The sequence below is a fragment of the Arachis stenosperma genome, chromosome 8 (assembly GCF_014773155.1).
Source record: "Arachis stenosperma cultivar V10309 chromosome 8, arast.V10309.gnm1.PFL2, whole genome shotgun sequence".
Taxonomy (NCBI): domain Eukaryota; kingdom Viridiplantae; phylum Streptophyta; class Magnoliopsida; order Fabales; family Fabaceae; genus Arachis; species Arachis stenosperma.
This window is the reverse complement of record NC_080384.1, coordinates 31,553,626-31,580,825: the sequence shown is the minus strand read 5'-3', so window position 1 is coordinate 31,580,825 and position 27,200 is coordinate 31,553,626. Positions and strand designations below refer to the sequence as shown.

Here is a 27,200-nt window from a genome sequence, read left to right as displayed (position 1 = left end):
TATATGCCTATACTTGTGTTTTACTTGCATTGATATTATCTGTGTTTTCTACTGGGATTGAGGAGGTTCGGAAAGCGGTGGTGATGGGATCGCATGGAGGATAGGTTGGTGAAGGCTGTGGGACAGCGGAAAACTGTTAGACTAGAAAATCCCTTAAGTTAGATTACCCTTTTTATACTGTTAAGGTTTTAAGTTAAGTTATGGTTTTGATTTATGCTCTATTGTGTTAGTTATGCTTTAAGATGAATCTTGTGATGGATATGAAGTTATAGAATTGCCTCTGGCGTCCTGAGGTCTTATATCTTACATCACTGGGCACTGCTACCATACTAAGAACCTCAAATTCTCATACCATATTTCCGTTGTTGTTTTCAGATGCAGGTCACAACCCACCTCGGTGAGTTGCTTTGGTGGTGACAGAGCGGATGATCTCTATTTGTTTTGGAGTCTTTTAGCTTATTTTGTATTTGTCTCTCATATTTTGTATTTTACTTTTACCTAGAGGCTTATTTTGAGAGAAAAACTGAAAAAGCTATTTTTAACTGTCAGGTTTCTGTATGGTTTGTATATAACTAGCCAGTTTAAACTCCACGAGCCGTGGCTAGGCCTTTATGTTATTATACTCTTATCTTTTGCTATATATATATATATATATATCTTGTGTGTTAAGTTTGTAGTTTCGTGAGTACGTTTTGCGCTTTTCAAATTCGATTTTTTAGCTATATCCTTCATCGGGCTTCTAAACTATATTATTTCTTCTATATATTATATGAATGAGCTTAGAACTGTCGTAACCTCTGATTAACCTTTGCTTTACGACGTGGGGTAAGGTTTAGGATAATTAGGGTGTTACAATGGGCCACTAGCATTGTTGCAGTCTTGGAATTTTTGGTGTTTCCCACATTCAGCCAAGGGGTTTGACACCATTATTTGGCTGCTTTCATTGAGGTGACTACTTTTTATAAATGAGGTTTATAGTGCATTAATTCAAAAGCTTTTTTATTCTGATAAATGAGCTGCCTTTTTATAAATGAGGTTTATAAATGATAAAATTGATGCACATATGATATGATAACAGAGTTGGCTGTGATTAATGGATATCTCTGTTGTTAGACATGTGTGCGGCCCATTGTACTTCTAACTTCCCATTAACCTTTTCTCAGCCGCATAGTATCAGTCAGTTACATTCATTTCCAAACTGTACACACTTTCCATGATACTTCAATTGATTGGACTCAAACACTTTGTATTTAACACCCTGACGAATATTATAACTCTTCACTGTCAGTACAGCTTCCTTTTTGCTTTAGAACTGCTAGCCAATTTCAAACTCGTTCGCGCCAAGCATCCCAGGCTCGTCTCCATAAATAGTAGAAAACTGTTGATCTGAAAATGCAAACTGATTCATTGCCTCAAGATCCAAATTAGAGAAGTGTGGAGGGTATTGTTGTGTTTGAGAGCTTGACTGGACTTGCGATCTTCTGACAGGTGTTGTGTCTTCTTTTTCGAATATGTTGTTCTGCTATTTATATTGTAGTTGCTAGTTTGTCTTAATAGTTTATTGTAGCTAGTTCTCTTGTGACTGGTTTGTTTGTTAGACTCTTTCTCTCACTTCCTTTTTTTAGGAACTAGTGAGTCTTGTGTTATAAAAAAAAATTGGTCATTGACCTTATTTTCGTTACAGAATTGTTAACGGCATATTGAAATGAACTGACAATTATTAGACTTTTTAACAGTTATTTGATATGGCAATTGAAACTTTTATATCTCAATTTTCTCTCTATAAAGTCATTAAAATTATAATCCTAATTTTATTTAAAGGTTTTAAGAATTTTTTAAAGAGGTAAAAAGTTTTACTTGTCACATTATATATTTGTTAAAGAATCTAATGTAGCAAGCGTTTAATCTATCTCAACACGTTGTTAACCGTTTTTTGACAAAAGTAGAGCATAGTCTAACGTGTTTTACGGATGCTAAATTAAAAGACCAAATTAAATAAATTGAAATTTTTACAAACAGATTGAAACATAAGTATAATTTTAAAGACCAATCTAAATATTAATTCTTAAAATATTTTTTTTGGTGTGACCCTCTTAAAATGATTCAATATTATTATTTGTAAAGACATTTTTAAAAGAATAAGAGACCAATATATTTCCAAGCTAACCAAATCCAAAATTGATCTAACCGATGGTTGCAATTATTGAAAGAGAAATTAGAAAAATGATTATAATTTTGAAAAGAAAACTGAATAATGAAAGCAGCTCTGAAACTTTCAAATTAAAACAAGTTGCTTCACTTTGGATGCAAATGAGCACTTCCATAAATAAACTAAACAATAAACATGATTATATGGGGTCAATTCATTGAAAATAAATTAAGAGTTGGATTAGATATCATAAAAGGTAGGGAACTCCGTTTACGGGTGACACGACCCCGTGATTAACTCCTTCGGAATTTGTCCCTCCCCCACCACACCCGTTGACAGCTATACGTCGTCGTTTTCTGCCCCACAAATGATTATTGATATTCCTTGATTTGTTTCTTTTTTCAATTAGAAGTTTTTAATTACTTTTAAAACTTTAATTAGACCATTTATAATGTTAATATTAATTAATATACCCGTTAAATTAAATATCTATTTTTCTTCACTTGCGTATAATTTTTCAAAAATGTTATGTGAGTATCAGAAATTATAATTAAATTAATCATCATGTATTATATTGATGCATATTTATAGGCATTTTATTTATTTTAAAGATGAATAATTAGGTTTCATTATATTGTTTACAAAATTTTTTAGTTATCTTTCATGCATAGTAGATGTCTAGAAGATGAGATACATTTAGGCTATCATTATCGAATTTTTATAAATATTTTTTAACTATTAATTAGTTACGATTTATCAGTGGTCGTCGTATGGTATATGTCACTAGAATTTGACTACTTTTATTAAGTTTTTAATTGACAGACGGTATTTTTATTAAAATTAATAATTGGGAGGCATCAAATAATAATTTAATTAAATATATTAAATTATTTAATTATTTTTAATTAATAATTTTATATAAAAGAATTACATGTAAATTTTTGTTATGTGTAAAATTATTTTCATATATTATATATTCGATTTGATGAGAATTTAAAATGTCTTATATTCAATTAGGCATTAGGTATAACAAGATTAATAAATAAATTATACTTAAAAAATAATTCAAAGAAACAACAAATTAGTATTATTCTAAATAAAATTTTATTATTATATCTTTTTCCACATCAAAACAAAACACTTCCTTAGCTTGAGCTCTGTCCACTCCCAAGTTCAGATAGAAATCCTCTCAAGCGGTGGCGAGTGATAACTCGGCATCGGCATTTGACTCGCTTGACTCAGTAACGATTCAACCTTTCTTCTCTTCTCCGAGGACGAGTTCACTCAGTTACAGCTTCTCTCCCTATGAACTTCAGGTGATTTTTGCTTCAATTCTGCGATCTAGGGATCTACACGAACTTTTTATTGTCTTCTTCCTTTTCCGCTCTTCAGATTCAAAATTTTATTGAACTTAGTTTGTTTTAAAGTAAACCAAATCTATCTGTCGCGGATGTGATTAATGAGCAACCTATTAATTGTAGTTATCATTTTACTTACATGTCATAATCTCGATTGATGAAATTTGTACTAATATCTGTCGCTTTTATGATCCGTTTTCTCTGCTTCGTGTTTCCTGTAATAATTCAAGTTTATAAAATTACGATTACTTGCAGTGTTGCACATGGATTTGGAAAAAGTACACAGTTCTTTTCGCCTTCCTTTTTTCCCTTTTTTTTGTTTAGCTGGGATTACTATTTTTTTTTTTTGTTTATGATTGGATGTTGTCTCTGCAGTGTGTTTAACAGCTCATTGTATTTTTGTTCTTGGTATAAATTATCAAAGGCTTTGGTTCTATGTTACTTACGATAATGTTTTGAGCACATATTTAGCATTATTCCTATATTGTAGTGTAGTGTAGAGTTCTTCATAGCATTTGGCTATTTCGGGTTCCTGTTATCATGGCATTGAGAGAATACCTTGTGTGTTTTGATTAACAAATTATGCACCATTCCTTATAGCACCAAATTTTGTTTTTGATATTGGAGCTGTTCAACCCGTGAGTGCCATGTTTTGTACATATAGTCCTCGTCTTATACAAGGATAATGTCTTGATAAAATATTGTTTAGGTTTGAGTCCAACGGTGAAAAGGAAAAAGACAACTAGTCATTTCAAAAGGTGCACTTTCACCTTATGTTTAGCTACCTTATGTTTGCCTTCAACTTAAATGATTCTGTTTTCCTGTATTTAATCATGCTTTTCAGTGATTCGAAACTGCTTATGATTACTTAAAAGTTAAAAGCAATGTTCTTATGGTTTATCTTATCTAGTGAATTGCTAGCATTTTGGAAAAAAAATCCAAGAAATATAGACCAATATAGATTATGAAGCTTGAAAGGAAGGTGTATTACAGTGATAGGATTAAATAAGTTGTAATTTGTATATAGATGTTTTCATTTAAGCTTGTACTTTGACAGTTTGCTACCTGCTTCATCGTTTCCATAGCTTATAGTTGAATATGCTCATTAAGATTGTATATGAATTATGATCAACTGATTTTTCATTAACTAGGCCATGTAACATTTTTCCAGGCTTGCACTCGATCGAGATAAATTGAATTTTCACTGACAATGGGTGTCTCAGGGAAATGGATTAGATCATTGATTGGTCTAAAGAAGTCTGAAAAGGCAGAGTCTTCTGAGAAGGGCCGAAATGTGAGTATCTCCTTTGTCCTCTTTCTCTCTCTCCTTCTTATTCCTAAGCTTTCCTTTTTCTCAATGATCAGAAGGTTGGCAAGTCTCGGCATCAAAGAAAGCATTCGATTGAATTTGATAATGGTAAACTTCAAAATGAGCTTGATGATGATGTGACTCTGCCTATCAGAGATGATAATGATCGTTCAAACTCCGATGTCCATTATTCACCTTCTACTTCTCAACAAGCTCTTGATACTGCACATAATCACCAAATAATGAGGGAAGAATGGGCTGCCATTCGCATTCAAACAGCATTTCGAGGATTCCTGGTAATTTTTCTATATCAAATTGGCTTATCTTATCACAAATAAACTGAATTCTTTTGAATTCTTTAAGTAACAGACAAGAAGAAGGAAAGAACTGAATTGTTTGTTTATTTTTTTTCTTTTTATATGCATGGAATATACATTCTGAAAAATTTGTTGAATTAAAGACAATACTGTATTGTGGTTGAATAGAAGTGACTTATATCTACCTATTTATCTTGCTTCACATCTATTTGGAGGGTTGGTGTTTTCTCTTTACTTTATGGCTTAGTAATATTCTATTAAGAATCTTACTTATGTCGCCAACAACTTCAACCGAGGTGGAAATTGTTGTATGTATCAGGCCAGAAGAGCACTAAGAGCTTTGAAAGGATTGGTAAGGCTTCAGGCCCTTGTAAGAGGCCATGCAGTAAGAAAACAAGCTGCAATAACATTGCGTTGCATGCAAGCTTTGGTGAGGGTTCAGGCTCGTGTTCGGGCAAGGCGTGTCCGCTTGGCATTGGAGAGTCAGAATGAACAACAGAAAGTTCAGCAGCAGCTTGCAAATGAAGCTCGTGTTCGAGAAATAGAAGTAAGGACTAAGGAGCACTACTCTTAAAATGATGTTGCTTTGTTAATGAGGAATACCTATCTCCTTGATTGTTTTTGGTTTATATTATTATATCCATTCACCATGGAGATCAGGAGATGGGTGGTTCAATTGTTTTGATTAAGATTTAGGAATGAGGATCTGCCTTCTCCCTTTGTGGTCCTCATTCACAAGCCCAATTGCAAATTTCCAATCATTCATTTGACCTTACATGATATAGTCGTTTATATCAAATGGCTTGTTGGCATCTTCTGGGTACTCTGTCATTCTTGTATGTCTAATTTAATTGAATTCCAGTTTCCTTGTTATCATTTCTGTCCAAGAAACCTTTTAATAATGGCAAATAGCAGCTAAGATTCCATTCTATAATCGTACTTGTGCAATACAGGAAGGCTGGTGTGACAGTGTGGGATCTGTAGAAGAAATCCAAGCTAAAATATTGAAGAGGCAGGAGGCTGCAGCTAAACGTGAGAGAGCCATGGCATATGCTCTAGCTCATCAGGTAAAGATCCATTGAGCATGTTGAATTATGCAGGCAGTAGACATCATACTCAATTTTCTTCAACTTGCATGTACAAAATTCTGAAATTCAAGAGAGAATCATTAAAAATACCAATCCAGCTCAAATCCTTGTTGTATTTAAGCTATTCTCAGTCATATGACACTAGTGATTGCTTATTTTATCCTATGAAATTTTGGATTCAAGCTGGGTTCTTAAAGCATTATTTAAGAGGTTCTTGGGTAATTTAGATCTCTGTTTTATGTCTAGTTACATCTTGAACACAACTTTGCATATAAAATTATCTATATGACTTACAAGTACTAAGCACAAGATATATTTCTGAACCAACCAATTTAAACATAATTTTATAAACATTAAACAGTAAACCCCTAAAAGTAAAATGACTGCATAACTGTTGTTCAATAATTTCCCCATCATTTGATCACTGGCTTTGTATTGTCTGATCCATTTCCATTTTGTATTCTTTGATCTACATGCTCCGGGTATATATTTATAGTTTTTCCTCCTTGACAGTGGCAGGCAGGATCAAGACACCAGGCTGCTTCATCTGGATTTGAACCAGATAAAAGTAGCTGGGGCTGGAATTGGTTGGAAAGATGGATGGCTGTTCGTCCTTGGGAGAACCGTTTTGTTGACACTAATCTAAGGGAGGGAGCAATGGTACATGAAAATGGAGCAATGGATGGTAAAAATGGAACCAGTGCTAACAGCAAACAAATTCCGTCGAACAATCATCAAAAACCTGCAAGTCAGAAAGCTGGACCGGTTCTTTCCGATGGCTGTGGTTCTTCACCTGGTAAGTCAGCAGGCTTGCAGGAAGTAGTGAACATTCAGGCAGTTAAGCCAAATGGTGAAAATGCTATTGAAGAAGCCAATTCAAAACCCAGGATTGGGTCAAGATCTCGTAGTAATCCAAAGGAGAGAACTTCACAAGGAGATAAGCAGGCCAAAAAACGATTATCTCTGCCTAACAGTGGTGAGTTTGTTATCCTTCTCTGCATTTTTGTCCTTTCCTGTACACTGGGGATCAGACTGCGCCTTTACAAGAGGCTGAAAAAAGAGAAAAAAAAAAAAACTATTGGTTGGACAAACCCAATAATTGCATTCCACTTTAGCCAGTTCTTTCACTCTTAGAAGTGTAATGCTCCAAAGGACCCACAACTAGGTGACCATATAGTCATCATTTACAAATGTAGGGCAACATCGTAGAAAACAGATGATATATCTTGGAAAAATGTGTATACCTGTTTTGGCACTCATTAATTTACAAGTATTAGACATCTCTGCTGAAGATTCATTCTATTCATACCCCACATTATAGGTTGAAAAATTCCTGCCTTTGTTAATCTAATCTCCTAAAATGTTACTTAGGAATAAGGTTATCTACTTGCCAAGTCGCATTGCATCATTCAAATTTGTAGAGTGAATTAGTTTGCATTTTTTATTGCATACTTCATGTAAATATCATATTTATTCTAAAATTCTTGTGTAGATATTAGCAGAATGAGCAATGCCAAAATCCATTTTGCAATTATGTTAGGATAGGAACAGCCATTTCTAAATCCTATTTCTGATTGACATTAGCAGGGGGAGGTCCTGGGGCTCAAACAGCAAGACATCCTAATAGAACAAATGTCAAAGGAACACTCAGCGCCCAAAAGCTCGGTAGGGATAAACCTAAGGTCAATGGAAGAGGGGATGTAAATCTTACTCAGCCAGTTCCACAGCATGCAGGTATGTAGTTTCAAGAATCCCAAGTAAGAGGAACTGCTCCATTTGTTCATTGGGACATGTCCAGTTTTTGGTCTGTACATATAAAAGCCAAGCATTGAGTGGTTACTTGCAATCGTCACTTACCAAAAATTCCTTCATGAAGAAGACTTTGATGTGGCTGTTCGATTTTGATGATAATGATATAGGCTTCTGTTATGATGAGAATAAGATATTTCCCGTTGATTCACGTCTTTGTTGTAATTATTTGGTATTTATTGTTCAGCTACGTGATAATGTGGTGGTGTATTTATGCTCAAATGTATTCCTTTCAGTGTGGGTTGCCTTCCATATATTACTGTGGTTAAGCTATTGTTGTATTCTTCTGTTAGCTTGGAACACAAGGCATATACTTAAGTGGAGTTAGTTGAGTTAATTGCATGAACCTTTGCCTCCTTTCAAGTTTCAAACCGAAGTGCTTCATCTATGTAATAGTCAAATTAGTAGTGTTTGAGAGTTTGAATGAATGGGTTGCCCTAAGATGACTACAGTTCGTTTTATTTATTTATTTATTATTGTTATTATTATTATTATGTTCAAATCTTAAGAACGCTAACAAATGAGCAAGAAATTTCATTTGGTGATATATGCAGATTTTGGTTCTCTAGGTAGTCAATTTCCGTACAATAACTATATAGTATTTTTATTTATTTCTTTTTAGGGGAAAAATAGTTTCATCAGAATTACGAGTGTTTGGGGAAACAAATAAAATCACCATATAATAGAAGGCTGATATTTTTATGTTGAGAAATAATCTACAAGTAGTATTTGAAAGTCATAATGATAAGTAGAAGTTGATTATTTCAATGATTTTGTAAAATTGATTTCAGGGATTAAATATGAAATAATGCATCCATTCATTTATCATTTTTTAAATTTTATTATACAATTTTTTTCCTAAAGAAGAATTTGGTAAAATTTCTTTTTAGTTAATATATAAATAGATGAGTATTAAGATGATCTTTCCAGTTTCCAAGAACACACACTATTTGTCTTGGCATTGCATTGCTTGTCATCTCAGAAGGTAGGATGGGTTGATGCTCTCCACGTTCAGATCTAATCTTTTTTGGGATGATGTCTGCTCTTACCCTCTTCAAAGTCAACACATCAAGCTGTCACTCTGAGTTATGTTTATTAATTACCTAACCTTCTTGTTAACGTTTTTGTTTACCTTTTATATTTTCTTGTTACTGCTAGTCTGCTACTACTAGTTTCTTATCGTTATTGTTAGCTTACTAAGAGGAAACAAAGTTATCGATAATACCGATCAATCCTGTTTGTAATGTTTTGTTTTTGCCGCCTTTGATTGCCAGGTTACAGCTACACACACACAATGCATCTATTTTATCGAATTTAGTCAGTGATTATAATTTAAATTACTCAAACAGAAATAAACGGCGTTAGTGTTGGAGTTAGTGAGTGATGACTGATGAGGCGCCAACCTCACTGACTCCACCGTCAGTTAGGGAGCTTTTTCAACCAAAATAGAAAACCCCCTAACCCCCCTTGTACCCACCTTCCACCCCCCTAACCAAAATCCAAACCCAAATAACAATTAATTAATTAATTTCTTAATCCAAATTCATCTCTCTCTCTCTCTCTCTCTCTCTCTCTCTCACAGTTCAACAAAGGTTAAGTCTCTCTCATCATCTTCGGTTCAAGTCTCAAGCCTCTTTCTCTCACTATATTATCCTCTTCTTCCTCACTCTGTTTACTCCTGAAAACAGCACAACAAGCATTCTCAGTCACACCCACACACACTCAACCCTAAAATCGAAATCGATATCTCAGCTCCACACTCCATTGTTCCACAATTCCAAAATTCAAATCTTTCCCACATTTCCACTCACCCAATCATCACCTTTACCTGAGTTTCTACTCACATTGACAAAATTCCAGACCACTCACAATCCCCGGTTTCACCCTCGCCACCGCAACCACCACCATCACCACGGCTCCACCACCACCACCACCACCAATTGAGGCTGACACCAACCTCAATGTTGTCATCCCCGTTCATCATCGCCTTCTCCCTCCTCCTCTCCCTCCCAATCCTCTTCTTCCTCGCACCACGAATCCTCCCTCCCCGTCACCTCAGTCCGCCCATTCCCGACTCCGACGAAATCGACGACGCCGCCCTCTTCCGCCGTGCAATCTCCCTCTCCCACCACCCCAACCAACCTTCTAGAACCTTCCACCTCTCCACAAAGAAGAACCCTTCTTTCAAAATCGCGTTCCTCTTCCTCACAAACACCGACATCCAATTCGCTCCCTTATGGGATCGCTTCTTTCACAACCAACCAACCAACCTGTACAACATCTACGTTCACGCAGACCCAACCGTGAACATCACGCGCCCCGATTCCGGCGTTTTCCACAACCGCTTCATTCCTTCCAAGAAAACCTACCGCGCTTCACCCACTCTCATCTCCGCCACGCGCCGGCTCCTCGCCACCGCGATCCTTGACGACCCTGCCAACGCATACTTCGCCGTCCTATCTCAGCACTGCATCCCTCTCCACTCGTTCCGCTACGTCTACCGCTCCCTCTTCGTCTCCAAAACCTTCGACAAATCCGAACCCGAACCTGAATCCGAACCGGGGATCCGAACCAAATACCGGAGTTTCATCGAGATCATCTCAAAGACGCCGAGGATGTGGAAGCGGTACGTGGCAAGAGGGAGGTACGCGATGATGCCGGACGTTCCGTTCGAGAAGTTCCGGGTCGGATCGCAGTTCTTCACTCTGACCCGAAAACACGCTCTGCTTATAATCGCGGATCGGAAGCTATGGAAGAAGTTCAAGTTGCCGTGTTACAGAGAAGATGAGTGCTACCCCGAGGAGCACTATTTTCCAACTCTCTTGTCAATGGCGGATCCTGATGGTTGCACAAAATACACGCTAACGAGGGTGAATTGGACTGGCACTGTTAATGGGCACCCATATACTTATCGGAGCTCCGAGGTGTCTCCGGAGCTGATCGGGCGGCTGAGGGAGTCGGAGAACTCCGAATCGTATCTATTTGCGAGGAAGTTTAGCCCTGATTGCTTGAAACCGTTGATGCGCATAGCAAAATCGGTTCTTTTCAAGGATTGAAAGGTAATGACTAACAAGAATGCATGTTGTCGTTGTTCTGTGTGATTTGTTATTTTTTAATATGTTTTTGCTGAATTTTGTGGTTTTGTTTTGGGATTGGTGCAATGTCGATTGTGGGGTGGCATAAAGTTTTGAAATTTGTATGCAATACTGCATTTCTAAATGCTTCCATTCTTTACTGTTCAAGTGATTTTGTTTTAGTTCCTCAATTAGTGTTCGTGTTTGTATGTTTTTTTAAGTACTTGCTAGTATTTCTCGTGGTTTATTCATTCAATACTAAGGAGCTTTTCTTTTAGTTTCACATTTTGGTAAATTGGAGAAGAGAACCTTTACTTACAGGACTATAGGTCATAACGGTTTTTTTCCCCTAAGAAGCATTTCTCGCATTACTGAAACCTAAAGCAAATGAGAAACTTGGAGGGAAATTCAAGAGTAGTTCGTTGCCTTCTTTTTTTAAACCATATACATAAGTGCATTTAAGTCCATTGTTGTTATATTGGGAAATGGGAATTGAATTTTCTTACCATGTATGGAATGTACAATTGTTATGGACATTTGTGATGTTTGTAGTTGTGGTCTTGTAGACATGTTTCGTGATGTGCAAAAGGTTTGTGGCATCTTTTATTTCATTTCGTAGTTGTGATTTTTGAGTGTCAAAATATGCTCCTAGTTCCAATTACTTTGTTGGTACCTGAATTTCACATATTTTCATTTGGAATGTCAAAATATGCTCTTTTAATTCACTCAATGGCTAGGTACTTTGTTGGAAACCATTTTTCTGGGTACATTTTTTCAGTTTGCTCTACCTACAAAGCTCAAAAAAAGAGGCACTTTTTTTTAAGATTCTGCAGATGAGCTAACATGGTTCAATCAAATTGATTCTCAGGTTGAAAAGTTGATAGAAGATATTTATGGCTGAAACCAAGTTGCTGTTGCAATACCTAGCTCCATTGGAAGGTATATGGCTTGAAGAGGCATAAACAGCCCACAACCAATATACCTTGAACTCTCAAGATAAAGAGAGAAGTGTCTTGAGTCTTGAGATAAGTTTAGAGTTGTGTGTACTCATTTGCACTAGATATTGTGTCGACTTATTCATCAATAGCCTAGATAGGTGTAGGTCCCATTAAAGCTCCATTTGCTGGAATGATAAATGAGTCGACACAGTGTGAGGAATCAGAATCAAAATGAAGAAAGGAAACGAAGAGGCACCTGCACGAGTCAAGGAAAGAGATGCAGGTGCTAATGCTATAGTCAAGTGTATTTATCTGGTGTATGTGTAATTGTTGCCATAGAAGATTGTGTTAGGTAGTTTTGTAAGGTTTCTCTCCCTCTTTGGTGGATGATCTTGTACATATGAGCCTGTCTATTAAGCACAAACCATTGATGAAGAAATGATCCACATACAGTGTTCTACTTTTGGATCAATTCCAGTGCTGTTGCCTAAACACGAGGCGACAGTGGCTGCATGGTGATACAATATAATACTGAAATGAAAGGAAAAGCCAAGTCTACAGATTCCCCAATTGATCCATCTCTATGCGCTCTTTTGATCTCTTCCTGTTTTCTGATTCCATAGGAGTAGGACTCATCCTGTTTAGCTTTTGTCTCTTTTTGGTTTTTTCTATTGGTCTGTGATCCCTTTCCTTTGTTCAAAGTATCAGATAGTGGCTCCAAGCCTCCAAGCACCGCATACAGAATTATTTAAAAGGAAAAAAAAAAAGTAGAGAAAAAGGGATCATGTTGCAAATCTTCTTTATGGTATCATATTCTGATTTCTGAGGCCAGGCGACATTGTATATATATATATATACAAGCCACCGGAATCTGTGGTAAGTGGTGAGTTTAATAATTCAACAAAAGATTTATGTTATGTCATCAATGCTTGATTAAGACTAAAATGATCTTAGCTTGCACGGAAATGGATTCTCTTCACTAGAAAAAACATTTGGAAAAAACATTTGAGAGAAAAAATGTGATTTTTTACTTTTAATTTTATAAATGGGATCAAAATTAAATAGAAGAGAAAAGGTGGTTAAATTAAACACTTGACAGCTTACACTAATGAAGTAGGATTTTCCACTCATGAAATCCTCACTAATATAAAATTATAAAAAGGACTGTTATGAGATGAACTGAAAAACAAATACATGGGTTTTTATATTTGATATTATGGCATTGAAGATGACGTGCATGAGCAATGAGTATAATAAATAGTCTGAGAAAATTGGTTTACGCCAAATTAAATTGAAATTGGAACAAACAAATTTAAAAGTAATTTATTATGTGAAAAATAATTTAGTATAATTTTCAAATTATTTGTAATAATTTGGTACAACTTGAATTTGTTGAAAAAGTGGCCCATAAAAGCGACAAGTGTGAAGAGTGGTATGGTGTCGGTGGCTAAGGGGAGGGTCAAGGGTGGGTCCCATAAGTACCAAGTTAGGACAAAGAAAAGTCTAACCCCCTTTCTTTGCTTTCCCCATAATGTTCCTCCACACACCATCACACTTGGCCTCAATTTTATTATTTGAGAAAATGATACTCTTCTCTCCAAGAAGATATTTGAATAATGTTTTTTTTATTTTAAATTATATATATTTTACACGAATTAAATAATATCTGTTTAGTCTATTTAATTAAAATATTTTTAATAATTTTTATTATAATTATATATTAGTAATAATAATAATATAAAATATATTATTAATATAATAAATTTAATTGATTTTTAATATTTTAACTTGTTATAAAATATTTAATTTTAAATTTTTAAAATATTTCATGATTAATAATAAAATACTAAAAATAAGTAAAATTTATTACTTTAGCCTTAAATGTATTATTATTATTACATAATATAAAATATTTTAACATTTTACAAAAATATTTAATCTAAAATTTTTATTTATTTCATGATTAATGATAACAAGTTAAAAATAAATAAAATATATTATAATAATAAATGTATTTTATACTATAATCATGTTAATAATAATATAAACTATATTATTATTAATGTAATAAATTTTTAATTATTTTTAATATTTTTTATTAATCATAAAATATATAAAAAATTTTGAATTAAATATTTTTATAACAAGTTAAAATATTAAAAATAAATAAAGGCTATTACAATAATAATAAGTATATATTTTATATTATTATTTCTTTTGAAACAATAAAATAATTATTTGTTCCCTTTTCTGCAGAGTTTTATTGTTTTCTTTTAATATAATTCTTTACTTTTTGCAGTTTTATTTAATAATTTTTTACCCAAGGTTCACATCAAAAACTCATGCCGTATATATTTTAGGTAAATATTTATATATAAAAATAATAATTAAAAAATATTTTAATCAAATAGATTAAATTATATGTTATTTAACTCTTACAAAGAAGGAGAGTGTTATTTAGATATTTTACAAGAAAAAAGAGTGTCATTTTCTCTTATTATTTAGTAATCAAAGTGTTAGAGATTTTTTATTTATTTAAATAAAAACATATTTTTCAATTTATGTAAAGAATAATAAATTGAGTAAAATATCGTTTTTGTCCTCAACGTTTGGGTTAAGTATCAAAGTTATCCCTAACGTTTTAAAATTGACTCAATGTTGTCCTATCGTTAGGAATCTATTAACGGAATTGACGACGGGATAAAATTGAGATAATTTTGAAACGTTAGGGACTTAAATAGGATTTTATAATTTTACTTTTAAAGATTTTTACTCATCATGAAATATTTGTAAAATGACTAGAATCACATTACTTTATTATATTATGTATATGTATCATTTTTTTCCCCACAAGTTTATGTACTAGTCATTCTAGAAACATTTAATGATTAATAAAAACTTTTAAGAGTAAAATTATAAAAAAATAATTTATTTAAAATAAAATTAATGTGATTAAGTGTAATTTATTTAGATGTGATTAAAAAATAATTAAATAATTATGTACCGTAAAAAATTGATATTATTGAAAAATAAAATTAAAATTTATTTCTATGTATTGTTTTTGTTCCTAACGTGTTCGTCCTATTTAAGTCCCCTAACGTTTCAAAATTGTCTCAATTTTGTCCTGCCGTCAATTCTATTAACAGATTTCTAACTGCAGGACAACATTGAGTCAATTTTAAAACGTTAGGAACTTAAATAGGACGATTCAAACTTTAGGAACAACTTTAAGACTTACGCCAAATATTGAGGACAAAAACAATCCTTTACTCTAATAAATTTATATTGTCCGTATTATTATGACATTGGAATTTCATCTAAATATCTTTAATATTGCAACTAGAAATATCACTTTGATGTAAATTATTATTCCTTTTTACTCCATTGGTTCTTAATTAATCATTGGAAAATTTCAATTGATTTGCTACTTATTTTTTGCCTTTAAAACTGTGATAACAAGAATTTTAGATTTTAAAGGATTCATATTTTTTTTAATAATAAAAATTATCTGTCAACTTAATTTATTAATATTTTTCTTCTTTTAATTTGTGGTAGTCACATTCTGAAACTGGACCAAAATCTGGTACAACTAAAAATTTATGAAGGGCACATTTAATTTGAATCTGTTGTTAGAGTTAGGTGAAGTTAGGATGATGAAAGTGTCTAATCACATAGGAGTAACAAACAAGGTGTTTATAAATAATAATAGAGTATCATTTTAATTACAATCTTTTTAAGCATGTTAATGATCAACGAGACAGTAATGAGGAAGTTGAACTTCTAAAATGAGACTTATTTCAATTTTTGAAAAAAGAAATGTTAGGAGTTTAAGTCATTCCTATTGTGGATCTTGCAAAAAATTACAAGACAAATAAAAAATGTCTACTCAATTTAATAATATGATCCAACCCGATTAAGAATTAATCTGTCACGAAGTAGCAGGTGAGATTCAAACTCCTGTCACTTATTTAAATAGATAAGTAAACTGATCCATCAACTAAACTAAGTTGGTTATAATTTTTCAATTATAATAAAATTTCTACCAATACCCTGTTCATTTTATCAATCAAATAGTATGAATATTATAGATTATCTTTTACTTAACATGATAATCTAAATTGGCAATAGTTTAATCACATATTAGTTTTACAATGATTAACACATATATAAAAAACTTGCAATGTTTACTTTAATCAGCTCTTGATAAGAATAGAATTAAATGAAAGTTAAGTAAGTTGTTACCACCAAATTTTGACATTCATTCCATGATCTACTTGAACAATTTATCTAGATGTTGAATTTATAAAAAAAAAAAAATTGTTTGTGGATGTCATCAAGACATCAATGCATTAAACGTGGTGACCATCTTAAAATAATATAATGACCAAGCGCACATCAAGATCTACAAAATTGGTTTTATTATTTATGCATCCATATATATATAAGAAAAATAAAATGGGTAAGGAATAAAGTTGATGTATCTTTAGGCGAGTTTTGCGTTATGTTCCCTTGAATTGGAAGAAATGTAGACGCTATAGGCTATATAGCACATGTGCTCTTCACTTTCCTCCAAGCACAAGCATACAATAGTATATAAAAATAGGGCACATAAAAAATTAACTATCAAATTAATTATTTATATAAAATATATATTGAAAATGTTGAAATTATATATACATAAGACGTAACATTTTGATAAACATCAACTTATATATATATATATAAAGAAACATGACTTGAGACAATTATACATTTAATCATTGAATCATAGTTAACACTAAATATATATTCTAACCACCTAAAGCCGTGAATACGCGTCCTACATAGAAACCTGGCTTGTTTCGGGTGGCTGGTATGCATAACAATGTGGAGAATTTTTTTTTATATTTTTAATTTATATTAAGATAAATTTTTATTCAGTTATGTCATGTCTAAATCGTATACTTTTGTCTATTTTATAATAGGTTAAATAATTCATAAATGAGAATACGACGAATTTAATTAGATTATCTATGATTAAAAAAAACATGTTAATATTTGAGTTAAAGTTGAACCGTAATCAACCATAATTTGAACTCAATTTTCATTATTCGAACTTAGTTTAACTTGCTCACTTCCACCATTAGTCTTTTTGCACACGCCGCTGATTTCTGAGAATTTTTTCTTTTTAATATTGTATTATTAAAGGTTAAATTTTTTATGATGAACTAAATTATGTGTTAAATATTACTATGGCCATTTATAAAATATTACTGATGTTTTGTGTTTCTTCAATTAAAATAATATTTTTTAACAAAACGACGTTTTGTATTTTAATAATTAAAATAATATTTTTTATTACAAAATATTAGTGACGTTTTGTTCTTTTATGATTAAAATTTTTTTTATAATGACAAATAAAAATATTATTTATACATTAAAATTAATCATTAAAATTAATTATTAATATATTTATGTATAAATATATATGTAGTTTAAATTATTTTTTTGTGTATTTATATTTTAATATATATTTATACTAATGACTAATAATAATAACTGATTTTAATGTACACATAACATAGTTATTGAATTAATAATTGATGCTTAATATTTTAATGATGTCTCATCTTGGATACTTCAGCCAATGACAGAGCTAACGCGACAATTTTGACGAGCATGTTTTATCAAATTTCTTTAGTGTTCACGTGACACTGGAATTTATTATTTATTAATTAACTATTATACATGGTTTACAACTTAGAAATTAGATTTGACACAAAGTCAATATATCATTGTTACCATCACTTTCGGAATAATTTATTTATAAATGATTAAATTGAAGGCAGATGATTCACGTACAGGCAGCGGTACAGCAGAACCTTTCTGGCTTCGAATCTTGTTTGTTTTGTTGGAATCTCCATTTATGAATAAACAAACATTGGTAATCACAATATTATGAACTCTGAATTGATGAGGCACATTTTTTTTCCTTTTAATGGGAGAGATGAATTTTATTATCAAAGATCTAGTTACTACAAGATAAAAATATTAACTCTGCAGATACGATCTTGCTTAAACAAATATTTAATTTCAGTTAATACCCTAATTTCTATTATTTTGCAGTAAGTTTTGTATTTTTCTTTTGCTTCAGCCAGGTGAGATCCCTATCTTAATGGGCCAGAGGTCTTGGTCCATTAAAGATTTTATAGGCCCAATGAAATCCTAATGTATTAAAGGGCCCAAAAAAATATAAGAAAAAAACCCAAAACTTATCTCAAAAGACAACGAGACCCTTGATAAAAAAATACCAAAATACCAAATCCGACTCCTGAGATTTACTTTTATAAACTGATTAGCCCCTGTACCAAAAAAATCAATCAAAAAAAAAGATCAGGAGCTGGGTTGGGTTTTTTTTTTCTTGGGAACCTTGTTGTCCTTTCGAAATAATTGTTAGGAGTCGGGTGGGATATTCACTCAAAATATAAATAGAAGTAAATCAATGAATTTTTGTTGGTTGATAAAATGGTTCTGTAACAATGTCACTACTAATCATTTTTTGGTGTCATTTCAGATGTTGGTTATAGCCATATGATTACATGAATTATGAAAGACTATAAAACTACTACAAACTCCTTTTTTTTGTTGCCACCTTAATTAACTAAAATTGTAACTAAATTACAAAATATCTACAAGATCTGAGGGTTAATTCATGTATAAGAATATGATTCTATCTACCATTAGCTTGAGAGCAATTTACAGTAAATAATATGGACTCATTTATCCAAAACCAAATTAAAAAACATGCCATGAGAATTTCAACTATCATGAATTGTGTGAAAAAGAATGAAAAATATACTTCTAAGCTAGAAATATACTCCTTCAGGTTCCAAAATAACTATCAACTTGGACAAAGTGGCAAATTAGTTAATAAATGAAATCTGGATATACTGTGTTCATTGAATTTCTATTGCGCCAATTTCGTCCGAGCCGACAGTTATTTAGAACCAGAAGGAATATTATTGGAGTTCATAAAACCGATGATACCGAGAATCGACAACAAAATATTGCAGCTTCTGTGTCTTCAACAATCCATCTTCCATAGGAAATGATGAGAAATGAGAAATGACCAGTGGAAAAAAAGAATGTATGGATCTCATGAAGCAAGGTTGCTGAGGCCAAAATAGAGAGTTCTCTGCTGAAATGCATTTATGGCATAATCGACTTGAAAGTGGCCGAACTGTGACTTGAATCGAAGTCCATATCCCACGCCAACACCAGATCCTGGTTTACCCTGTCTCAATGCTGGATTTCCTGAATTTCCAAGAGATCAATGCCATGAGAGCAAGTTCAAAATCCAGTAAGGCATCATCACAAAGAAACCAAAAACGACAAACTAAATCAAAAATGGAAACCTCTCGACAAGAGTGTGTTAAAAAAAAAAAAAAAACTAAATTCACGATAACTAATTTAGACATGAATGGAACTTATATGTATTAGCTTGCACAATTTAGACATGAAATCACGAGTAGAATAACATGGGAAAAGCCTGGAATAATTCTCCTGCCACATAAAAATGTATGACTTTGAGTTCACATGTCAAATTATGGATGACTTGCTTTTTTATAGCTTGCAGTTGCTATTACATGAACCTCTTCAAGCCAATCTTTTTCTTTTTCCTCCTCCTAGATCAAATGTCGCTTTTTTATATATTATATCAATCATGTGACTAGGACATGTAAGGTTACTTTGATTTCATATTTCATTCTCATTTTTTATTTGGCATGTAAATGTAGTAAGCAAGATAAATACTATGAGAGAACTCTATCTCATTCTCAAGTCAAGAACCTGTATCAACAAGCGGACAAATAGACCTATTCTCAGCAGAATGACAACTCACCCGGTACAAGATGACCAGAGCGCAAGTCTGTTCCACAGTCCATAAAAATGGCACCTTCTAACATCTTGTTCTACAGTAAAGATGATCTCAAGGGGTTTAGTTCTACGTGTTTCAATTTAACAATAAATAGGAGAAATGCATAAGATATGCATGTGAATGAGTATAAGAGTTGCTTATAAGGCTATTGCTTACCAAAGGGAGTGTTAGTTCACTATTAGCCACCAGACAAGATCTCCCAGACCCTACTGCTCCTTCACCATACCCTCTCACACTCCCAATCCCTCCAATGGAAAATGCTTGGTAAGGAGCCATGTCACCAACAATTGAACCACCTGTAAGTCTGTCAGAAGAAACGGTAAATAGGATACCCAGAATTCTTGTTGAAATTAGGACTCATAATGTAGGAAAGACATGAAATAGTAAAATATACTATTAAAATGTCATCATTACCAACCTTGTTAACAGAAATGCTGGTCCAAGTTTGATTCCTTTAGAAGCAACAAATTTAAATCGATTAAAGATTAACCACTTGGAAAGAACTGGAATGCCTTGCTCTATTTGAAGATTAAACTGAAACAGACAAGCATCTGGTCAGCCAAACAAATACACAACAATATCTTTGTAATCAATCGTATATAGATAGTAAGCAAACTGCAGATAAGAATCGATTGTATTACATGGAAAAAGCTACGATCATTTGCCTTCGTATATCGAGACTCTTGCTTTAACACTACCATACTGTCATGTGTACTACCACTGCAAGCAATGTATATCATAAGGTCAAAATCAGTCCAACAATAGGAGAAATGAAATACTAGTTACTAGAATGTAGAATCCATGATTACCTGCAAGTCAAAGGCAACCCATCATGATCTCTACTTATCGAGTGACCATCATCGTTCAATGGACGGACATGCTACAAGATGGTTTATCATAATTAGTTTCCAATTCAACATTCTCTATTACCGAAATCAAAGAGTAATGCAACCTAAGGGAACTCATGCTACTGAGCTTTAATAACATGAATGAAAGATTCACAAAAAACCTAGCTGAACCTCAAACTTTATACTGGTTGAACTGCTCCATTTCGTACTTGCAGGTTCCTTCAAGTCCAGCCCAACCGATAATCTAGACAAATTTACACCTCCACTTCCAGAGCGGGAGAAATTGTTTATAGGTATACCATGGATAGCAATTTCAGGTGAAAGAGAATGCTGAAGATGCAAAGGGCGACAACAAATAAAATTTAGAATATGCTATAACAATTTTCATCTAATTTAGTAGATTTCACATATTAACTAACTTAAAAGTTCCATTTTAGAAACTAAGCTTATTTTACAGCATGGCCTTGCATCCTTTCTCATACCATAAATAAAATTAAAGTTAACGAAAGAAAGACCAACCTGTAACACAAAAGATTGTTGAGCAAGCCATTTTGGTCGTGGCCTTCTATAGGCAACTAAGATATTTGAATCATATAAACCCTTGTCCCACGAAACATCAAGCTTCTCACTCCCACCAAATAAGTTTGGGTGCTTGATGCAGAGACTAATCACAAAAAAAAAAAAAAAAGTTAACAAAACAAATAAATAAATTGAACCATTCATTAAACAATTAAGGGATAGCCAAATCCGATGCATAACTCAAAAGTTATCATCTTTATAACACAGAAAGCATACTGAATGAAATTCTTACCTCCCAATAACCAACGAAAGAGGACTGTCAGAACTCCTATCAGGTAAAGAAAAAAAAGGTTTTCAAATAAAACCGCTTTCATAAATTGTATACAAAATTAATAATTTGATCAGAAACAAACCTAAGGGTAGGGAGCATCAAAGAAGCGCAAAGCTTGTGAGAAAAATCAACATGAACGTCAATCTTTGCTGCAAAAACCATTCAAATGCAGAACAAAAAGAAGCACTAATCAGTTAAAAGAGTAAACTTTCCAATTTAAGGCAGATGTATAATCTTCGGAAGTTCGAACCTTTGCCAGCATGGATGCTCTTCTGAGCTCCCATCGCGTTACATATGCATCAACCATTAAATTTCGCACTAAAAAATTTATGTTACCACATCAAGTTTGAACAAAAAAAGAAACGAAGAAAAAGGCAACTTTTGAAACAAGAATGCGGCGTCGTTTTGCAATTTCTGAATTTTGGGGAAGAAGAGGATTAGAGGAAGAAGAAAGAAGAAGGCGTTCTTTGCTTCCAACCTCTGTTATCCCTTTTGCTTCTCCACACTCCACTACTGAACGCCACAAACATTGCACATGATACGCACGTGACACCCACTCAATATTAATGGGCCTCGTCAAAAATCAACTGGGCTTTATCCAAAAAAGTAAAAGCCCATGAAAGGGAAGTGGTTGTAGCCGTAGCCACAAGCAGAGTAGCGCCACCGCCACTCTCTGACTCCTCGAACCGGAGAATTCTCTGGCATCAGGGGTTACCGGAAACGAGTAGACACGTGGCAATAGGAGAGAAGAGGATGATGAACAAGCAATTTGGCACGTGCGAGATTGTGCATATTCCAGAGAAGGAACCGCATGACCTTCATAACCAACCCACTGGTGAAGTTGATCGAAACCCTATTTGATTTTTTGGTTCCCTCTCTTTTTGAAGCTCAAAGTTTGGTGCTTTAATTTTGGTGTGTTTTTTTTTTTTTTCCCTGTGTAGAGTTTGTTTTTGCTTCAGCTATTGACCCACAGAATGCAAACCACATTGTTAGGTTAGCACCTCTTAAAGCATACTAACATTTTGGTTTTAGTTTGCTTGTTTGGAAGCTTAAATTTTGAATTTTGTTGCTTCTATCAATAAAAGTGTGGATTTTTTTTTATGCATGTGGAGTTGTGTGCTTTGTAAACTAACCTGTTGGGAGATGTTTGAATTTCATTGTTAGGCGTCTGAATCAAATAGCACCGTTAGAAAATCTCCGGCATGTCAAACGAATTCAGAAGAAAGTACTAGAAAGAGGTATGGTGGTATTTCATGTTTTATAATTGCTTTATTCTTCGTTGTTGCGTGAAGTGAGTGGCTTGTGGTGACACTTAGAATATTTGACAGGACAAGTACAGTTATCAGTGATCTTGTGTGCAGCATCTGAAGGTGACAATCAATTGGATAGTGTGCCGCCCGCTCTCCAGGAATTGATTAGTTCCTTTCAGTTGAGTCCTTTTATCACAAAAGTAGGTGTTCTTTTATTTTGTTATATTTATTTTTTCTCTTTTCCTAGTTAATGCTTGCTCATATTATGCTTTGATCTTTGGTTATGTGTAAGATGATATCAATTTCAAAGTGTTTATGATGGTTTTTTTTTTTAACCTGAGTTTTATATTCAGGTAATAGCATTTTGTTCTCCCTTTTTTAGTATTCTATAACTTGCTAACTAAATCACGGAAGGTAAAAGGGAAAATCCTCAACATTTGAAATCAATTATATGAATGAAGTTTTGGTTTTGTCGTGTTTGATAACTGCAAGCTCCAGGACCTACTTTATTTTGTGGCTATCCCATATTTTTTCAGATACACTATTAATGAAGAGATGTTTTGATTAATTGAAGATATTGTTGAGAGTTTTGGTTAGAATCCCATGGATTCTTCATTCTTTTTCATTTTACATCAGTTAGTTTGTACAATAAACTTGGATTTAATTGTTATTAGGTCTGCAAATATGCTGCAACATCAAAAGAAGAGTGGCAAGAGCAGTGTAAAATTTGGCCAACGTCATATCATCCGAGGACTTAGTAAGCTTTATGTTCTTATTCTACAGTTCTTCATTTATCATAGTGCGAAATCCTGTCTTATATGAGAATAAACTGATTTCTTCTTTGTGTTTGCTTGGCATTTTGAATTACAGTAATATTGATGGTATTACTGGGTTTAGCGATGAAAACTCAGAATGCATTTTTAAGTTTATGCAATCAGCTATGGAGTTGGCAACTTCTGATGGCGTGGTAAATATGCATTTTCCCCCCCTGTTCATATATTTGTACTCAAGAAATAATGTACTGGCACCTGGCTGTACTGGCTTAACTTCAGTTTCTTTTCTCTCTGATAATTTTTTACCACATAATTGGTTGAGCTATTCTTAGTAATGTCTAGCTTTTCTGTTAATATTTACCCAAAATTCAATCTGTTTAGGTAGTCAATGCTGCAGTCATAGTGGATCCTTCAGCTAAGCAAATAATTTCAAGGGCACGTGATCAGGTTTTTGCTTGGAGCACTAACAAAGAAAACAGTAGCATCGACTCCAGTTGCAATAGAAAGTCAGAATTCCCTAGTTCTGATGTTATTTCCAATAACTTTGCGACACATGAGTCATTTCAAGTAAATGAATCAAACAAGCAACTCAAACAACCATATACAGGTGTTGCATGTTTATATCCTTGGCAATGGGCTAAGCAGCAATTGCATTCACAGAGTTCATATTATTGCCACCCTTTGCGGCATGCTGCCATGGTGGCTGTAGAATCATCGGCTGCCAGGGATAGATATCTTTTCCCCAGCGAGGAAAATAATGGAGAAAAACCTTTGGAACTGGATCACGAGAATCCTTCTTCTACTAGCTCTCCCGCAAAGAGACAGAAAACTGTTTGTACTACTGTAAGTACTCCTATATCTATGTCTGGTACTATATCTATATAAAAACCAGATATAGCTGCCAATCTTTATGAAGTGTTAACTATTGAAATATCCAAAACAATAAGAACATCTTTTACTTGAGCTGTAAGATTTTTTATTTTCATCACACTTGCCTTATGACCTTAATGAACTGTGGAATTTGTAGATTATGCATTACATCAAGTTGGCAAATCGTTTGGATAGGTGATATAGCACAGACACAGATTGCCATGGAGGCAGAACCATGCATTTACTTGAAAATTATATAAATTTGTCATTTGTCTATAATCTAGACCGTAGTGAGGCATCTTATACCAACCTCAACATTGATAATATGAAAATATGCATTACATATGCAATGTCATTAGCTTGATCATTTTTTGAAAGAAGTATTTAGGTATTGCATTATGGAATTTTCAGGTTGAGAATGATGATGATCAATTGAAAGCTCGAAATCAGAGTTCCAATCAGCTGTTAGAACGACCTTACTTGTGCACTGGATATGACATCTATCTTGTTTGGGAACCATGCACAATGTAAGCTTATAAACAAGATCATGTTCTACCTTTGAACCACTTCTGTCACTTTCTTGAGATTGTTTGAAGAAGTAGTTGTTCTTATTTGCTCAGGCATGTAATTTGTCAAATATAGATTTCCATCATTGATTGAATACATTGTTAATGAATTTCTAGAAATTCATAGAGGCTAGCAGTCTAGCACTATAGTATATCCTCCCTTTTATCTTGAATACCCTTTGCATCATAGAAATGAGAGAAACTCTAGGATTCACCTTTTGGCGAGTTTCCGTTTTTGATGGTTGAAACACGTGTTATGGTTCGTTTTTCTGACACATTCGCTGCCACTGATGTCAGGTGTGCTATGGCCCTAGTCCATCAAAGAATCAGGAGGATATTCTATGCTTTCCCCAACTGGAACGCCGGCGCCCTGGGAAGTGTTCACAGATTACAAGGAGAGAAGAGTTTAAATCATCATTATGCTGTTTTCAGGGTTTTGTTACCTGAAGAAGCCCTCCATAAATGTCATACTGAAGTCCCTCAGACATAGATCATGCAATGGAATAGTGAAGACATGATTATGACCTACCTTCAAATTATCATGTTGTACGTCCTTTTTCCTGTGCATTTTTTAAGGTTTTGATCATTGTTCTATTTGAGAATGATTTATTTGAGCTAATTACCGATCTGTTACACTCTTTGGACATTTTGGAGTAGTGTAAATTTTTTCCAATGACAGCTTAGTGTAGTGATTATACTAATTAAAACATGATTAATCATTAGACTTTTGAAATAGCTCTTGGAATTCATACAATTTATTGGTTAGAATTAACGCTTAAATTATATTTCTCATAAAAGCACTGTATAAATAATAACATTTTTTTAAAGAAAATAAAAAATGAGTGTATATATATATATATACCCTCTACCAAAAAAAGTATTATTAATAAATCTCATTTCACTGTTTTTTGTGGGTTTTTTAGAATTTATTTTTTTTTAAAAAATAATATAAACAAAACAAAAGTCATATTAAACAAAATAAAAACTTCAAAATACCGTTTTTGTAACAATAACGTTTAAAATACCGTTTGTGTTCTGGTTATGATGGAGAGCTGCGTCATTTTCACTACCTATACTGTTTGCTTCCGTGGTTGAGTCAGTTTTTTCTTCCCCCTCTTTGGACCAATAACAAATTAAACTTTTTAGCCTTTAGTAACATATAAAATCCACGGAAAATAATCAAATCTTCGGTGGTATGACTTAATGATACTGAAAATAAGATATAAAAATTAATAATATACAAATTAGTATTTTATATTTTATTTGATAATAAATTATATATAAATGGTAATAAATAAAATATAATTTATAATTTTATATTAATAAATTATAAATTATATATTAAAAAATATTTAAAAAGTAACTTTTATATATTATTTATTTATTAATTATTAATTTTTTATTTATATCTTACATTAAAATTATATATAAAAATAATTATAAAATTTTAAATAATTAAAAATATTAATATATATATTAAATTATTAATACACATATTCTATATTCATTTAATTTATATTTTTAATATTATATATATAATCGAGTTAGTTTACGAGCTAAGCTTATCTAAGTTTAAATTCGACTCATTTAATTTATGAGCTCAATTCGAGATTCAAACTCGATTCACTAACTCACAAGTTTAGCTTATCAAATTATTAATGAGTCGAGTTCGAATTGGTTCATAAGCTGACATAACTCACTTCTAAATCTAATTTGAATTAATGATGGAAAATGGAAGGATACAGTATTTTTAATTACACTTATTAGGAATTTAGGATACATAAATGTATTTCACTATTTGGCAATTGGCATAACTCTATCTTAGCTTCCTCTTAAGGCATGCATGTGTCAACTTGGACCATGAAAAATTGATCAAATGATATGGCAAACTCTAGTAATTAGTTTTGGATTCTCTCATTGAATAATGTGACACTCAAATACAAATACCGTGCTATTTATTCATTTAGAAATGCAGGAGTTGATAGAAGAAGAAAGAAAGAAAGAGAAGGAAGCTTTGTAAGAAAGAGAGAAGCTCTATAAAAAAGAGGAATTTATATTTTTCCGATGAATGAGTTTGTATTATCAT

At 32.9% G+C, this 27,200-nt stretch overlaps 4 protein-coding genes across 8 annotated transcripts; 3 read left to right on the top strand and 1 right to left on the bottom strand.

Moving 5' to 3' along the window:
• Positions 1 to 3,275: 3,275 nt before the first annotated feature.
• Positions 3,276 to 8,471, top strand: LOC130944871 (protein IQ-DOMAIN 5). 4 transcript variants are annotated; one of them, XM_057873446.1, is made up of 7 exons: positions 3,276 to 3,465; positions 4,679 to 4,801; positions 4,876 to 5,112; positions 5,453 to 5,680; positions 6,087 to 6,200; positions 6,735 to 7,197; positions 7,809 to 8,471. In XM_057873446.1, exons 2-7 carry the CDS (start codon positions 4,718 to 4,720, stop codon positions 7,961 to 7,963), a joined length of 1,281 nt encoding a protein of 426 aa, XP_057729429.1. In that variant the 5' UTR covers positions 3,276 to 3,465; positions 4,679 to 4,717; the 3' UTR covers positions 7,964 to 8,471. The 4 variants fall into 4 exon arrangements, with proteins under 4 accessions (XP_057729429.1, XP_057729427.1, XP_057729428.1 ...); XM_057873444.1 differs by having other exon boundaries at positions 7,806 to 8,471; XM_057873445.1 differs by having other exon boundaries at positions 4,873 to 5,112.
• A 1,108-nt stretch (positions 8,472 to 9,579) lies between these two features.
• Positions 9,580 to 12,951, top strand: LOC130943627 (glycosyltransferase BC10-like). Its single transcript, XM_057871590.1, has 2 exons — positions 9,580 to 11,089; positions 11,973 to 12,951. Exon 1 carries the CDS (start codon positions 9,992 to 9,994, stop codon positions 11,084 to 11,086), a length of 1,095 nt encoding a protein of 364 aa, XP_057727573.1. The 5' UTR covers positions 9,580 to 9,991; the 3' UTR covers positions 11,087 to 11,089; positions 11,973 to 12,951.
• Positions 12,952 to 18,734: 5,783 nt separating this feature from the next.
• LOC130946518 (outer envelope protein 39, chloroplastic) lies at positions 18,735 to 22,171 on the bottom strand. The gene is made up of 11 exons (XM_057875283.1): positions 21,906 to 22,171; positions 21,738 to 21,804; positions 21,617 to 21,652; positions 21,325 to 21,469; positions 20,977 to 21,135; positions 20,767 to 20,837; positions 20,599 to 20,677; positions 20,376 to 20,491; positions 20,114 to 20,261; positions 19,922 to 19,991; positions 18,735 to 19,335 (listed from the first exon to the last, which is right to left on the bottom strand). The coding sequence occupies exons 1-11, from the start codon at positions 21,937 to 21,939 to the stop codon at positions 19,178 to 19,180; spliced, it is 1,083 nt and encodes a 360-aa protein (XP_057731266.1). The 5' UTR covers positions 21,940 to 22,171; the 3' UTR covers positions 18,735 to 19,177.
• A 65-nt stretch (positions 22,172 to 22,236) lies between these two features.
• On the top strand, positions 22,237 to 25,787 carry LOC130946517 (tRNA-specific adenosine deaminase TAD3). 2 transcript variants are annotated; one of them, XM_057875282.1, is made up of 9 exons: positions 22,237 to 22,490; positions 22,597 to 22,648; positions 22,820 to 22,893; positions 22,984 to 23,105; positions 23,580 to 23,662; positions 23,776 to 23,872; positions 24,060 to 24,521; positions 24,960 to 25,075; positions 25,412 to 25,787. In XM_057875282.1, exons 1-9 carry the CDS (start codon positions 22,409 to 22,411, stop codon positions 25,602 to 25,604), a joined length of 1,281 nt encoding a protein of 426 aa, XP_057731265.1. In that variant the 5' UTR covers positions 22,237 to 22,408; the 3' UTR covers positions 25,605 to 25,787. The 2 variants fall into 2 exon arrangements, with proteins under 2 accessions (XP_057731265.1, XP_057731264.1); XM_057875281.1 differs by having other exon boundaries at positions 22,258 to 22,490; positions 23,017 to 23,105.
• The last annotated feature ends 1,413 nt before the right edge of the window (positions 25,788 to 27,200 follow it).